Source organism: Phodopus roborovskii, unplaced genomic scaffold (genome assembly GCF_943737965.1).
Source record: "Phodopus roborovskii unplaced genomic scaffold, PHOROB, whole genome shotgun sequence".
In the NCBI taxonomy this organism is placed as follows: Eukaryota; Metazoa; Chordata; class Mammalia; order Rodentia; family Cricetidae; genus Phodopus; species Phodopus roborovskii.
The window spans coordinates 9,278,481-9,294,175 of NW_026126525.1; the positions used below are offsets into that span (position 1 = coordinate 9,278,481).

General features: G+C 41.8%; 1 protein-coding gene across 1 annotated transcript in view; it reads right to left on the reverse strand.

The window, feature by feature from the left end:
- Bmp2k (BMP2 inducible kinase) overlaps window positions 1–15,695 on the reverse strand; it is an 82,643-nt gene that overhangs the window by 47,338 nt on the left and 19,610 nt on the right. Inside the window, exons 2-3 of the mRNA XM_051198311.1 lie at window positions 9,444–9,562; window positions 5,799–5,904 (exon numbers count right to left, since the gene is read on the reverse strand). Coding sequence (XP_051054268.1) covers window positions 5,799–5,904; window positions 9,444–9,562 — 225 coding nt within the window. The remainder of the gene's footprint in view (window positions 1–5,798; window positions 5,905–9,443; window positions 9,563–15,695) is intronic.

Consider the following 15,695-nt stretch of genomic DNA (forward strand, 5'->3'; position numbering starts at 1 on the left):
GTTAAAGGGATGGTGCCAATATGGCTAGGGAAGCATAGAAGGATGAGATGGAAAGATGTAAATCCCACACTGGCAGCTATATCTCACATTTTTCTCTTGAAAGCCAGCCAAGGAGAACTATGCATCTGACTCTTTAAAATATTGCTCTGATTATAGAACAAAGGGACGTAATGGGTAAAGTCACTAATGCTTTACTCCTGGTAACAAATAATAGGACTCGGGATAAAATCAATAATCTTCCTCAGCTGTGGACTATGCATACCATGGACCTGCCAGACAAGAGTTGCCACCTAGTGTAACAGTGCCATTACTGTTAAAGGTGCAAACTGCTTTGTGATTGGATCTAAGGCTGCTCCACAGGAGGGAATGGTGCTGTGCCAGGCTGAACTCAAACTCATGCTCACCTCAGCGTCTTCAGCATATCCTACCAGCATGAGACAACACATCAACCACATGCCTGATACCACAGACCTAGTCAGAAGGTCATTGCTGGGAAGATCACCATGGGTGGAGAGAGTTTGTTACTCTGGAGGCATGCTGTCCACCTACCTTCTACACACTCAGGGTATACCCAGACTTGCCCAGAGAAACTCCTTTCTCTTTCAATGGCAGTAGTTAATGCAGACCCCTAACTTTCAAGCTTCCAGAACACCTGCCTGTTGAGTGCTCAATCCTAAAAATCACTCCATCTCACTCCTCTTACACACACACACACACATACACACACACCACATACAGACACGTACACATACACACACACTACATAGACCCATACACAGCACACACACACACACACACACACACACACACACACACACAAACACCGGCACGCACAAGACAGACAGACAGACACACACACACAGACAGACACACACACACATACACACTGCCTGCAAAGCCTAAGGAGCACCATGGAAAAGAAGACAAAGAATTCAGAACTTGGAGAGGGGAGTACTGCTATGAAACACTGCCTTCCAGGCATAGCATGGATACTGCACTCATGAACTCACAACAGCTGTGATTACCTGCACAAGACCAGATCCGGCAGCACTCACAAACAGAGCAGGGGTTAATGAGGGCCCAGCGCTCCCTGGGCAGCTACTGGCAGGTAGTGACTGCTGGGAGAGGGGATCATGTTCTTCAGTGGTACTAAATGGTTGGCTACCCGTGACAGAGCAAATAATCCCCAACACATGCTCTTGCAACTATCCCTGATATGACACAGAGTGGGGGGGGAGGGAGAGAGAGAGGGAGGGAGAGGGAGAGAGGGAGAGAGGGAGGGAGAGGGAGAGAGAGGAAGAAAAGAGAAAGAGAGGAGGGAGAGAAAGAGAGAAAGAGAGGGAGGGAGAAGAAGAGAGGGAGGGAGAAGAAGAGAGGGAGGGAGAGGAAGAGAGGGATGGAGAGGGAGGGATGAAGAAGAGAGGGGGGGAGAGAGAGATGTGTGTGTGCTCACATCCAAGTGAGAAGAGGCTCCACTGGGAAGAGGGCTCAGGTGCCTCTACAGGCCTCTACTTCTGCCTCCATAAGAAAATCTACCCCAGGACAGCCTACTACAGACAAGAGCATCAAAGAGGTGAAGTAAAACTACTCCAACTAATCACAATTAACAAATCAGCATTGCCACCCAGCCCACCAGGCTCAGCCCACAGCAGCTGACGGACAGACCCTCAAGCAATAATAAGCAACTGTTGCTTTATGCTACAAAATTTTCAAGTGTTTTATTATTAAGGAAAAGCTAACAGATACAATTACAGGAATTAATATAAAGCAGCTTCTAAAACAAGCTTAGAAAGTCACAAATTGCCATAATTGTCCATAAGTTACTCATAAAACAATAGAAATATATTCAAATTAACCATACTGATATCCAGAATTCTAATTCCAAAAATACAGTATCTCTTTAAGTCAGTGGCTCTCAACTTTCCTAATGCTGCAACCTTTTAATAGTTCCTCTTATTGTGGTGACCCAACCATAAAATTATTTCCTTGCTACTTCATAACTGTAATGTTGCTACTGTTATGAATCATAATGTAAATATCTGTTATGTAATTATGACCCTTGTGAGAGAGTTGTTCAACACTCAAGGGGGTTATGACCCACAAGTTGAGAACCACTCTTTTAAGTAATTACTATGTTGGAATCTGCAAGTTAAGTAATAACAAAGCATGAACTTAGAGGTAAAAGGCAGCTGCACTGCACAGAAAATGGCAGTAAACACTGAGAACCTGAAGCACGGAGCAAGTGATGTACAGGTCACACAGTGCATTCTTCCGGTTCCCAATGAGGGCTATCCCTATAAGTCAATGTGTGAACTGTCTGTTATATTGGTTCCCTGGTCTTAATATACAAGGGGCTTCTACAAAAGAAGGGCAGACAACTCATTCTCTCATTCTCTGCTCCTCTAAAACACTCCTCCACATGGGAGAGAAAGAATGTATCTATTTGATTCATATGAGAAAAGGAGTATTCCTGCTCTGGCCTCTGGAGTGTTCCTCCTAAGATAAAACTGCCAATCCGCAGGGTACATTCTGATCTCTCACAAAAGACAAGAGAGAGTAACAAAGCAGAAGGATCTGGGGAAAGTTAGAATAAAGAAAACAATACTTTAAATATTTAATTAACGGAAAAGAAGATTTACACCTAAAACAAGAGCAACAGGTTTTTAATGAACTAATGAGAAAGGATTGCTAAAAATTACATAGCAAAAGTACAAAATTCTATAGAAAACCTTCATATACACTTAAGGAAGCTTCCAACAAAATCAAAAGTTAAAAGGAAATAAAATGAAAAGATAATCAAAAGAACAATCACCACAGGAAAACAAATATCGATTTCAAACAAGTTCCAGAAATAACACAAACATACAACAGAAAAAGCTTGGTGTCTTACAAAACCTAGCCAGGAGGTGGCACATGCCTTTAATCCCAGCACAGGCAGGCCAATGTGGGTTCAAAACCAGCCTGGTCTACAAAGCAGGACAGCCAGGGTTACACAGGAAAAACCTGTCTCAAAAAAAAAAAAAAGACAGACACAATGAAGCATACATATTGTTGTAAGATTTTAATACACTGAAGATAGAGAAAAGCTCCTGGATAGTGTGTATGCATACTAGTAGAGAGAACAGGGAACAATGCAGTGTATTATTTCTATCCCAAAATCTTTTTCTCTGACCAAATTAACAATCAAATGTGGGCACAGAATAAAGACATGTTTGTCCATGGCCACCCCACACCCCGAGAGTGCCCAATCTCACCTGACCTCAGAAGCTAAGCAGTGTCAAAGCTGGCTAGTACTTGAAAGGGAAAATATATATTTACAAACTGAAGATCAGAAATGCTCCCACCCATAAGTTCATTATCAGAAAGTTAAAGAGCGTGGAGATGCAGCTGAGAAGGGGAACCCAGCAAGGGGGGGGGGGGGGAGGGAATAAGCAGTTAAGAGGCTAAGAGAGAAGGAAGTAAAGAATTCCATCTAAATCCTGTTTAAAATCAGACAGGTGAACCTAAGTCTCTTTGAAGAGTGTCTCCAAGAGAGGGAGAAAAAAGAAGCTCACACAAGTGCTATCATGTTTAAGCTGCCCACACAGGGACTTGGAATTTCTACTGAGGAAGATGGGCTAAAATAACAACATGCCTGACAAAATTAGGCAAGTGAAAAATTGGGCAATTATTAACTGCAGGAAAACCTCACTGTACAAGAAAGAAAATGTGGTTCTACACCTGCATGTTGCCCCTGAATGGTAAACAGCACAACGAAAACACAGACTTAGTCCAAAAGGGAAGCACATGCAACCCTGGGAGTAAATCTCATCTTGCCTTGGAGACGCTGTCACAGAACCTAAAAGAGCACCGGTAATGCTTCTCACAAGCGCCTGCCTGCTCCTGCCAGGACCCACTCCACACTGGCTGGCTCGGTTCCTTCACCCTCACGCTTTCACACGCTCCCTAAGACAACCTAGAAATAGGGAGGGACAATTTGAGAACAACATCTCATGTGTCTTAAACTGAGTCTCGGGGGACATGGGGTCAATGGGCTGTCAATCAACCACGGCTTAGTAGACTGTTGGGCTTCTGCTGTCCCTGCTGTTTGGCTCTGTTTCCTTTTGAGACAGACTCACTAGGTAGTCCTGGCTGGCCTACAACTCTCTATATAAACCAGGCTGGCCTCAAACTCACAGAGATCCACCTGCCTCTGCCTCTCTAATGCTGAGATTAAAGGCAGGTGCCACCATGCCAGCTACTGGGCTTTTTGACCGTACATACAAATTACTTTGCTTTCTCTTTCAGATTTAATTTTATTTTGTGACTGTTTTGACTTCAGGTGCACATGTATCATGCATGCTGGTGCCTGTGGAGGTCCTAAGGGTGTGTGTTAGAGCCCTGAAACTGCAACCGCAGGAAGCTGTAACCCACCACACAGGTGCTGGGAACGGAGCCCAGGTCCTCTGCAGGTGCAATCAGTGTTCTTAAACCAGTAAGCTACCTCTCCAGACCAACTTAAATCACTTTTGATTTAAAAATTCCTATGAAACAAACCTTGATGATTCAAACACTAGATAAACATTTCTTTTTGAAAAAGCTGAGTAAGAGACACTGATTTGTAGAGAACAGACTAAGTGCTCTCTTCCTCACACATTAAGACACAAGTCAGGGATAATTTCTATTTGTTATTACTGTTAAGGCATGCTATGCAAGTAACCATTTATTTTAAATACAATGTTAAGTCTAAATAAAATGATTTCCTATTTTCTGACACAAATGAATCTTTAAAAACTTGAAGATTATGTATTAAAATGCAGGTTCTATGGGGCTGGAGATATGACTCAGTGGTTAAGAGCACTGGTTACTCATCAAGAGGACCTGGGTTCAATTCCCAGCACCCACCAGACAGTTCACAACTGTCTGGAACTCCAACTCCAGGGAATTCGACACCCTCATACAGACCTACATGCAGACAAAACACTAACGCACATAAAATAAAAATAAATCACTTTTTAAAAAATTCAGGCTCTCTAACTTGAAAGGAGAGTCGGGAGTTCTCAGAAAGAGAAGAGAAATAGTGACTGAAGAGACAGCTCAGTGGGAAAGTGAGGAGCTCAGCTGGATCCCCAGAGCACATGCAGAAAGGTAGGTATGGCAGCAAGTACCTCTAACAACGCTGGAGAGGCAGTGGCAATCGTACTGAGATACCCATCTCCAAAAAACAACATACTGCCAGCAGGACAGCTCAGTGGGTAAGGCACTGGCCACCAAGTTTACTAGCTGAGTTTGATCCCCAGGACCCACGTGCTAGAGAGACCCACTCTCACAAGTGAGCCTGTGACCTCCACATACACACTGTTGTGTGTGTGCCCTCATTCACAAACCCATACACACACTCACACACAAATAAAAAAAAACAATCAAAAATATTTTTCAAATCTCCTACAGGCACTACACACCTGGACACTCACACTAAGGAAACTAGCATGTTTTGCCTAAGTTTGATAAATGTAGTATGTTTACAGTACCTCTTTCAACATTAATTCTTGGTTGGATTACAGACAAGAAGTGTAACTTCACTTGCTTAGATTTCTGATCTCATTCTCACCTTGTTTAATTCTCCATTTGCAGGCTGCTGTCTTACTATATATTATGATTAGGTTTTAAATAAGTGCTAACAGCATCTGTAATTAAGTCATTAATTGCAGTACAGTATCTAGAACAGGTAGCAGCTGCCCTGGGAGAAACCATAGAACCTAGTGCTCCAAGAAAAGGGCTCTCTTTTCAGTACACCACAAATGAAAACAGACACTTACCTCGGCAATATTCCATTAAGATAAGCACTTCCCACACATTATCACTAACTGAATTGACAGCACAGTCCAAATAACCAACAATATTTTTGTGGCCAGATAGTTCTTTCTGTGAAAAAGAAATAAGATCTTTAAAACTAGAAAATATAAAGCCTAAGCTTCTATAAGTAAAGGTTGTAAGCCTGAATAAGTAGATTTAATAAATTTCTAAAAGTAAGAATAAGACATGAGGATATTGTAGTTCAGCCAGTGGTTTTTTTTTAAATTTTTTTATTTAATTTATTATTTTACATGTCGATCCCAGTTCCCTCTCCCTCCCTTCCTTCCTCCCTCCCTCACTCACTCACTTTTACCCTCTCTGCCCTCTCACATGCACCCTAACCACCCTCCCCTCCCATCCCCCAATCCCAATTCCATATGTAGGGCAATGCCATCCAGTTGGGGTCGTGTAAATCTGACAGGTCATGTGAAGTAGGGACTAGAGCTCCTCTCCTGTCTCTAGATTAAGGCAGTTATCCCTCCATGGGGGATGTGTTCGCAAGGTCCTTTTGTGCACCAGGGATACATCCTGGTTCCACTGTCTGAGGTCTCTTAGATTGCTCAGTCTTTCTGGCTGAGACCCATATTCAGGGGGGCCTGAGTCAGTCCCATGCTGGCTTCCCAGCTATCAGTCTGGGGGCCAGTTAGCTCCTCCTTGTTCAGGTCAGCTGTCTCTATGTGTTTCTGCTGCCTGGTCTTGTCCTTTCCATCTGCATCTGGGTTCTAGTTCAACTCAGTGTTTATGTATGGGTGTTTGCTCCTGTTTCCAACAGGTATTAGATGAGGGCTCCATGGATAAGTTAGTTGTTGATCTCACTATCAGGGAAGGGCATTTATGGTAGCCTTTCCACGGATGCTCAAATTGTTAGTTGGCGGCAGTCTTGTAGTTCTCTAGACCTTTCTTTGGGTTCAATTTTCTCTTCAAACCAATATTGGCTCCCTCTTTTATGTTCTCAGCCAGTGGTTTCTACGGTGAATTTTTCATTGGAAATTTCAATGTATATGTGACAGTCATTATCTAAGATAAACAACCAATGACCATTTGTTTATAAGTTCAACTACAAGAAAGTGATAAAAAGCAATAATCTACCAAGAGCTGGCAACACAGCTCATCCCATAACCACACTTATCACTAAGATCTGAGGACCTGAGTTCAATACCAGGGACCAACCTGGTGGAAGGAGAAAGCCAAGCTCGGCAAATTGCCCTGACCTCAACTCATGCTGCCCCCAACATGCCCACACAAAACAAACTGTCCCAGCACTCAGGAGGCAGAGGCAGACAGACCTCTGTGAGTTTGCAGCCAGCCTGGCCTACAGAGTGAGTCCCAGGATAGCCAGAGCTGTTACACAAAGAAACCTTGTCTCAAAAACACTGATAGGTAGAGTAGATAGGTAAGTAGGTAGACAGATAAAATTTAAAAAATAATCTACCAAAGTAAGTGTATGATATAGTCCTCTGAAATTCAAGAATAAATTATTAGAACTCTAACTAAAGGAATTAAGCTCTAAAGTTAATGAACTACTATCATATGTTTTTCCTAAATATGTTACACACAGTAGAACACTTCCACAGACTCACGGGCACACGTACTTTTCACTACATCTAAAAGAGGAGCAAGTGGCCAGAAGACATTTGTGAGAAAGAACCAAAGATTAAAGATAGCACTAACGATGTGTTCAAGGAAGTAACAAAATGGAAAATCTAAGAACTTTTTCCTCCTTGTATAAAATGGTCAAGGGAAACAGCTCAATGGGAAGAATGGCTTAGCATGGGTGATGATGGGGGGGGGGTGGTATATAGCATACAATTATTTTAAATGAATTTACAACTACTGTCATTAATAATATACCAAGTTTCAACTGTGCAAAGCAGTCTGTGGTCAGAACTATCTGAGGCATACCTTGGAAGATGGGTCACCTAAAAAAAAAAAAATAGTTGAAGACTATCACCACTCCAAAGGCACCATCTCCCTACAATGCCCTGTTCAAAGGCAGAGGAGCTGACTGCTGCTGTTGCTATCATAGCGTCACATGTCTCATATCTATAGAAACTCTACCAAGCGAAAGATTACGGCAGAGTAGTACATCAACTAGGGTCAAGTTAGACAACTCAATCTAGACTTAGCCATTATCTTCAAGTAATTCTTTTTCAATATTTTGGCCAATATTTTTACCTTCAAAATGTCTCAAAATGTCTCTAAAATATAGCTAAGGAATAAAAACAACTAAAATTTAAAACTTCAGATCACATAAATTCACTTATTTTGTAAATGCTGGTAAAGACACTGACATAAAGTGAAAAATCCCCCTTAGCTGTGAGATTTATGGGACTGGCACTAATTAAAGCTGCTGATGAGGGCACACATGAGGAAGACTAGCTCTTCCTCAAAATTTGTAAAAAGAACCTAGGTAGGTAACCAAAGGAGAAAAACTGAGGACTCAAGAACATAAGCACACACGCATAGCAGCAGCTAGTTACAGAAGCCAAAGAAGCAGAAACTGCCCAAATGTCTTATCAGTTTTTCTCCACTAACAGGTAAAACTGTGGAGCTGACAGAATGTAATTTGGTGACAGAAAGGAAATTAAACACTGACAAACACTAACTACAATGTCCATGAATCTCAAAGGCATTGGGAAAGTAAAAAGGGAAACCCCACTTATAGGAAATATTAGAATAGAAGTTGACAAACACAGAGAGAAGGGTGCTTGCTAGGAGCTAAATGAAGGGAAATGGCATTAACAGTAAAGTGGGTAGGGTTTTCTGGGGTGAAAAAAAGGTTTGAAACTAGACAGAGGTAGTGATTATACAGTTTAATGAATGTGCTAACTAAATTAATGAATTTTCTATTACCTGAAGTCTAACTAAAAAGACACACACGTGCACACCGGTGTACAAGGTAAAAAGCAAAGGGGAAGGAAAGAAATATGAGAAGCACAAGGCACAGAGAGCTCTACTTACAGAGGAGGAGCAGGAGGAGGAGGTGGCCCTTCACAATCATGCTGCACTGTGCACTCACTCACTGATTTCTCTACTCTCTACTTTCACTCAACCTAACCTAGTGTTTACTGACACTTCCCTTGCTGAAGGACAGCTAGCCCTACAAGGCACATTTCACAGGAAAAGCAGGATTGCTAAGTGAAAAACAAAACTACTGTTTGTGGGTATAAACATGAGATGAATGTAGAGTGTGGACAGCAACTACAATCACCACACTCAGGATGGAAGTCTCCTGCTGCACGAGAAAACAGTACCTAGACACAATGGGGCAAGGAAGGGGGAAAGCTCTGCGGTATCTGTCAGGGGGATAAACTTGATGTTTATCATGTAGTTCTGTGAGTGTTCTCTCCTCCCAACAGCCCACAATTACAATGAATTTGAAAGGAAAGAAGAGCCTGGGAACCTACACACTGAAGGCAGCCACTGCACTCAGCCCCAAGTGTGGCCAGGTGCAATGAACTGCCAATTATAACACAAGAATTTAACTGAATGATTTTTTTCAAATGTGGGTAAACTGATGCATAACATGCTTAAAAATCTATGAATGTTGTAGTATAAAACAAAAAGAAAAGCAACAAATTTCTAAAACAAAATTTTCTCTCACTTACCATAATTGTGATTTCCCTTTTACAAATGTTGAGGTCAGGTGTATTATTGACATACATTCGCTTCAGTGCACACCGGATCCCACCATGAGTCCGCACCAGGAAAACAGTGGAGAATCCACCTACAAGACCCAATTAATTTAAAGCAATTAGAGACTACCATCAAAATTATATACTATTCTATCATTTTTATTGGGTGCGGTGGTGCACATTTTAATCCCAGCATTCTGGAGGCAGAGGCAAACAGATTTCTGTCAATTCAAGGCCAGCCTGGTCTACAAAGTGAGTCCCAGGACAACCAGGGCTACATACTGAGAAAATACAAAAACAAAAAAAAACAAAAAATTAATTGGAATTACACATACACTCACACACATGTGTACACACATACACACACTCACATGTACTCACACACACCATCATTAGTAGCAGAGGGAAAGAGTCAAGGACAATGTTTAAGCCAAAAATAGTAAGTACAAAAAACAGTTTATTGACTAAGAGGCAAGTCTGGCTTCCTGTGTCAATCAGGAACAGTACTTACAAAGCCACACGATTCTCAAATGACTCAGCTTCCATTTTAAAGAACAACATACAAAAACTTTCTTTTCCACAGAAACACCTGTGACAAGGTAGTCACAAATGCCCTCATACTAGTTTGACAATACTATCATTACCCACCCATCTTGACGATAATGCACAGCTACTATTTAACACTCAACAGAGCTAAGTTGGGACAGCTGGACCACCCTCCGACTGCAGGGATGAACTCACCATATTCTCAGCCAACCATGGGATCTCTCTGCTTATCAGCCACCTACTTCAGGGTGGATACTGACCAGCTCTAATTCAAGGTTATATGGCAGGTGAATCCACTGGAACTGTAGGGATGATTTTCCTGCCCAAATCTATGTGTGGCAGAGAAAGTTCACTATTCTTTCCCACTTCAGTGTAAGATGATGTTTGAGTGTGATGTCCATAGATAGCCAGTGGCCATGGTGACCAGAAAGAAAACGGCTCAGAATACTAACAGGTAGGCTAGTGAATGAGCCAGTCTCCCACCAGAACTCATGAGATGGTAAGTGCCTTTATCTACACCTTCACCTACTCTCTACTGCATCCGGGAAAGTCTTCATTTCAAGTTCATACTTAGACAATGCTATTGTCAGATCTAAGATAAGATTCTCATATTAAATCATGAAGACTTGTTTTTGGTACAGACCATTCTATAATTCATGTTTTTTAAAGGCATATCAATTTTGTTAATACTATAAAGGCATGGTTGTTAAATTGGTGCTATGGTTGGAAATTATGAGACAAGGGTATTATGAGATACTGTGGACACTTTGAAAATGCACAAGAGAAGAATAGCAAATAGAAACAGACCTGAGAGATAACAGGAGAGCACCCTGACAGAAGTAAACGTGATAATGAGAGTAACTGCCATCTTCACTAGGTTCAGTCCCTTCCCATCTTAGGTATACTCTCAAAAACAACCTAGCTCTCTCAAGGCTCTCAAGTGAAACAATCCCATGGACACCTCCTCCCTCCTTACCTCTCTCTATACACAATCATTAATTAAATGATGGTGTGCTTTGTTAGATACTTTACAAGCTGTTATATAAACACACAGGTAGTAGGGAGATCAGCTCATAGTGAAAACTGCAAGTTTCTCACATATTCTGCATGGAGAAGGGGGAAGATGTTAAAAGAAGACTGGGTTACAAGGCAGGATGTGACACACTGAGGTAATGAAGGCGATGAATAAGAGGGCTTGGAGTTAAGTATGAGAAAACAAAGCTGACCAGGTGAGACGTGGGACAGGCAGGGCTCTGGGCCACTGACAGCTGGTCAGGTGACCACCACAAGCCCTTGAGGAACACAGAATAAGGCACAAGTGCCTGTGCTGGCTAGTTTATGCCAACTTGACAGAAGCTATTGTCATCGGAGAAAAAGGAGCCTCAACTGAGAAAAGGCCTCCATAAGATCTGGATTTGGCTGTAGGCAAGCCTGTAGGGAATTTTCTTAATTAGTGATCGATGAGAAGAGGGGCACTAGGAGTGGAGGCTAGTGGTCCTAGGCTCTAGAAGAAAGGCTGAAAAAGCCATGGGGTGTGGGGGGGGGGCAGTAAGCAGCACCTTTCCATGGCCTCTGCATCTGCTCCAGTCCCCAGTCCTGCCCTATTTGAGTTCCTGTCCTGACTTCCTTCAATGATGGACTATGATGTGAAAATGTAACTCAAATAAACCCTTTTGTCCCAACTTGCTTTTGTTCACCTGTTTCATCACAGCAACAGAAACCCTAACTAAGACAGTGTCCTTTCTCATTTTCTGATTTCTAATGCAGCTAACTGTGATGGACAGAATTCTAAGTAAGACTGCTTCTAACCTCCACCTAGGTGACCACTTTAGACCACCTCTAGACTTGGAGTTAATGAGGTAACCAAGAGAACTGCAGCTACATCCTGGCAGCTGTGAGAGGCAACTCTCTACCATGGAGGAGCTGTGCACCTCATTATATGAATGTGAGAACAAAGAAATGGTCTAATTCACAACTGTGAAATACAAGGTTGGAAGTCATGGTGTTACCCAAGTGACTAACAGCACAAAGCCAAGGTCAATAACAACAAAGCCTGAGTCAGAGACTGACAAAGGCAGCTCCAACCACCCCTAACTGGGCAGCCAGCACAAAAACAATGCATGATCATCTCCCTGACTGGGAGCACCAAGCACATGGCCTTCCCTTGGTTCAGCCTATGTTAGCCCGAGGACCTCCATCTTTGTCCAGCTTTCCTACAAAAACTCTAAGCAGGAGCTCAGTAGCTTTTTCCTCTCTTGGAAACTCCTCCATCTCTCGGGAGTCTCTCTCTTTTCCTTGGCTTCTCACTATCTCTTTGTCCTACAAACATTAAAGTTCGTTTCCACTTTGTATATTCTCACATGAGTTCAAAGTCTTAACTTACATTGGCATAAGACAACATGGAGTCACTACCTCAGGTTGACCTTTGGTGACCATTGAGTACCGAGTACCTTAAGACCCTGGGTCATGAAAAACTGGCCAAAGGGTTCCATCACATTGAAAACCCCTGTATCAAAATGTGATAGGGGCATTACAGAATTTCTCATCAATGTGAGAACAAACATTTCTCCTGGTTGGTTGTTCCAGTTGATACACTAACTGTGTTTGAAAATGAAAAGCCAGTGTACTATTGCTTCTATGAACATGAGGAATAGCAAAAGAACACAACACAGGTGTCCGCCTGCACTGAGCAACGGAGAAGAGCATCACTTTTCCTTCAGAGGCACCAAACTGTTAGATGTTGTGAGCTGTGTCTGCAGAAGCTTTTCAAAGGAAGATAAAACATTTTCCCTTAGGCACATATTAAAGGAGGAGGACAATAACAATAACCTTAAGCTTGAGTACAGTGGGAAAGCCATACTGACTTAAACACCTTTAGGATGATTGTGTATCACGTTTAAACAGTAGGAAGGTTTAAATTTGCTTAATTACTGGTTGATGGCAAATATCTTTTTTTTTTAAATGTCATTTCTGAATAAAAAAGATGTGTTTCTTCAATAGTTGGTACAAAAAAAAAAAACCTCTATCCAATTCTAACATGAACTACCCATTGTTAGCATAAGCTGGATTGATTACAAAATGTTAAACTTAAGAGGAGTCATGGAAACCTTAAAATTTGGAAGTCAGTACAAGATATCAGAAACACAAACAGGTAATACAGAATTGTCATGTACTTGATAAATACTGATATGATCATACAATTAGACTTCCTTATTCACTGCATGATTTTTTGATCCTCACCACTTCCTGTCTGTACCACACAGCACAGCTGGTGCTATTTATTAAGAGAGGGATTTCTTGAATCCCTTGTTAAAACTAACATTTATCAACTACTTTGTCATTCTCTAACTGTAAGTAAAAATTTCTGAAGAAGTCCTCACTTAAAATTAGCCACATGCAAAACTGTACAAAGGAAATGTGGTAAAGTAGAGTTAGTTACATCTAGATGGCAGGAATGAGGCTACTCGCGGCAATATGTACTTTCCACCTCTCTGTAAGCTTTTGAGGTTTCTACCACTGAGCTGCACCCCTAGCCCTTGGACTTTGACACAGTGTTTCAATATGCAGCCCAGGCTGGCTACCGCCTCCTAAGTGCTGGAATCACTGGTACAAAGAACTTTCTCTTTGGAAGCTGGAGAGATGGCTCAGCAATTAAGAGCACTGGCTGTTCTTCCAGAGGACCCAGGTTCAATTCCCAGCACCCACATGGCAGCTCACATGCGTCTGTAACACCCTCAGATGGATATATATATATACAAGCATATTACCAATGCACATAAACAAAAACTGAAAAGAGAACTCTATCCCAGTCTTAATCCATCCTTTCATACTTACACTGGGCAATCAGTGGCATGGTATATTTTTCTGTGTTTCCTCTCTTGCCACCCAATCATGTCACCACCACTAAAAATTAACATATCAAGAAAAATACTACTGTTGATTATACACAAGACTTTCCCAAAGGAACTGTAAGTCTCTTGTGACAGAAAGTTTATGGTAGCCTAGAAACCATGAGCTTTGACATCCCAACACAGAAAACACTGCATGTTTATCAAACACTTGACGTAGGTGGTGATTCCTATGAACTAACTGTATTCTTAGGGAGAAGAAAGAGGGGAGGGAAGTTAACATGTGATCTTTTTTTTCTTCCCTGAACATTTTACCAGTAAAATAAAGACTGAACTATCAGCAAATCCTAGCTCCAAACATTGCCAAAGAAAACAATGTGACTTTGACGCTATCTTCAAGATAAGTTGGAGAGACATTGACGCGCATTTGTGCGATTTGAGGCCTGAAAAGTCCTTCCTCCCACTGACTACCCACCTCTGGAACAACAGAGTCCCAGGTCAAGTCAGCAAATCCAAGGCTTTCTCCTAGAAATGAGGTTCTTCCTAACAAGGAATGATTACTAACTTACATCCTTGCCAAAGTTAGTTATCAGTAAGTGCAATGAATCAGAACTGAGGCGGGAGACACTGATCATATTTCATTCCTGTTTTAACTTATTTCACTCCAGCATTTAACTTATTTCCATTTTATAGATGAGAAACAGACCAAACACTGAGGAAGGAGGCAGACAGCCAGTCTAATAAGACAGAGCCAGGTCTTTTATTTCCCCTATAAATTTCTTGTTCTAATGATTTTTACAGCCCACAGCTACCCATGAAGGTGTATGCCCAACCAACAGAAAATGTGTAATTACAAACAGAAGGGGTCTAGAAATAACAGAATTGAGGAACAAAAGGCAAATGAAGAAATCAATAAAGAACAATGTCCTGACCAAATTTTCCTTTAAAAAAAATTTTACTTAATAAGCACAATTCCTTATACATAAATAAGACAAACCATGTTTAAAGTGGATTATGTAAAACCTTTAAAAAAGAAAAAAGCAATAGTACCCACGTGTGCCTATAATCCCAACAGCTTGAGAAATAAAGCAGGAGGACCAGGAGTTTGAGTCACCCTCAGCTACAGAATTAATTTAAGGTTCAGCTGGGCCACAAGAAACCCTATCTGAAAACACACACACTAAATGTCCTTATGTTGCTATTCTGCGTGCTCATATGTGCAAGTGCTATTTTCTGCACACTGCTTGAGTTCCTTCTCCATCACCATCCTGCTCACCCACCGTCCACCCTCCCCCCCCACACCCCCACTCACCCACTGTCCACCCTCCCCCACACCCCACTCACCCACCATCCACCCTCCCACCCCACAGACCCCGCTCACCCACTGTCCGCCCTTCCAACAAGTGCCAGGCCAGTAAAGGCTACTTTTTGACCCTGTCTCAAAAATAAAAAGCAAAAAACTAAAAGCAAATGAATACAGACAAAAACCCTGACATATAAAGCGTAAGTCTATGACTTATCTACAGAACAAACAGAAGTGAAGAGAAAGAACCCTGGGCAACATCATTAAGCTGTAAGAGGAGCAGTTTGTCCTCTCAGGAGATGGCAGTCGGAATGAACTAAGGGTGCTCTAAGAATCTCACTTTTGTCTCAAGTCTTGCACAGCAGTCTCCATTAACTGACCAATAGTGAAACAAGAAAAACTTAATTTCAGAGCAATACAGGACAAAAAACCAAAACAAAGCCAGGGAAAGACTAAAATGACAGCCAGGGAGCACTGTTTGGGAAGACTAATGAGGGCTGGGGGTAGAATCCACAGACAAATTGGAAA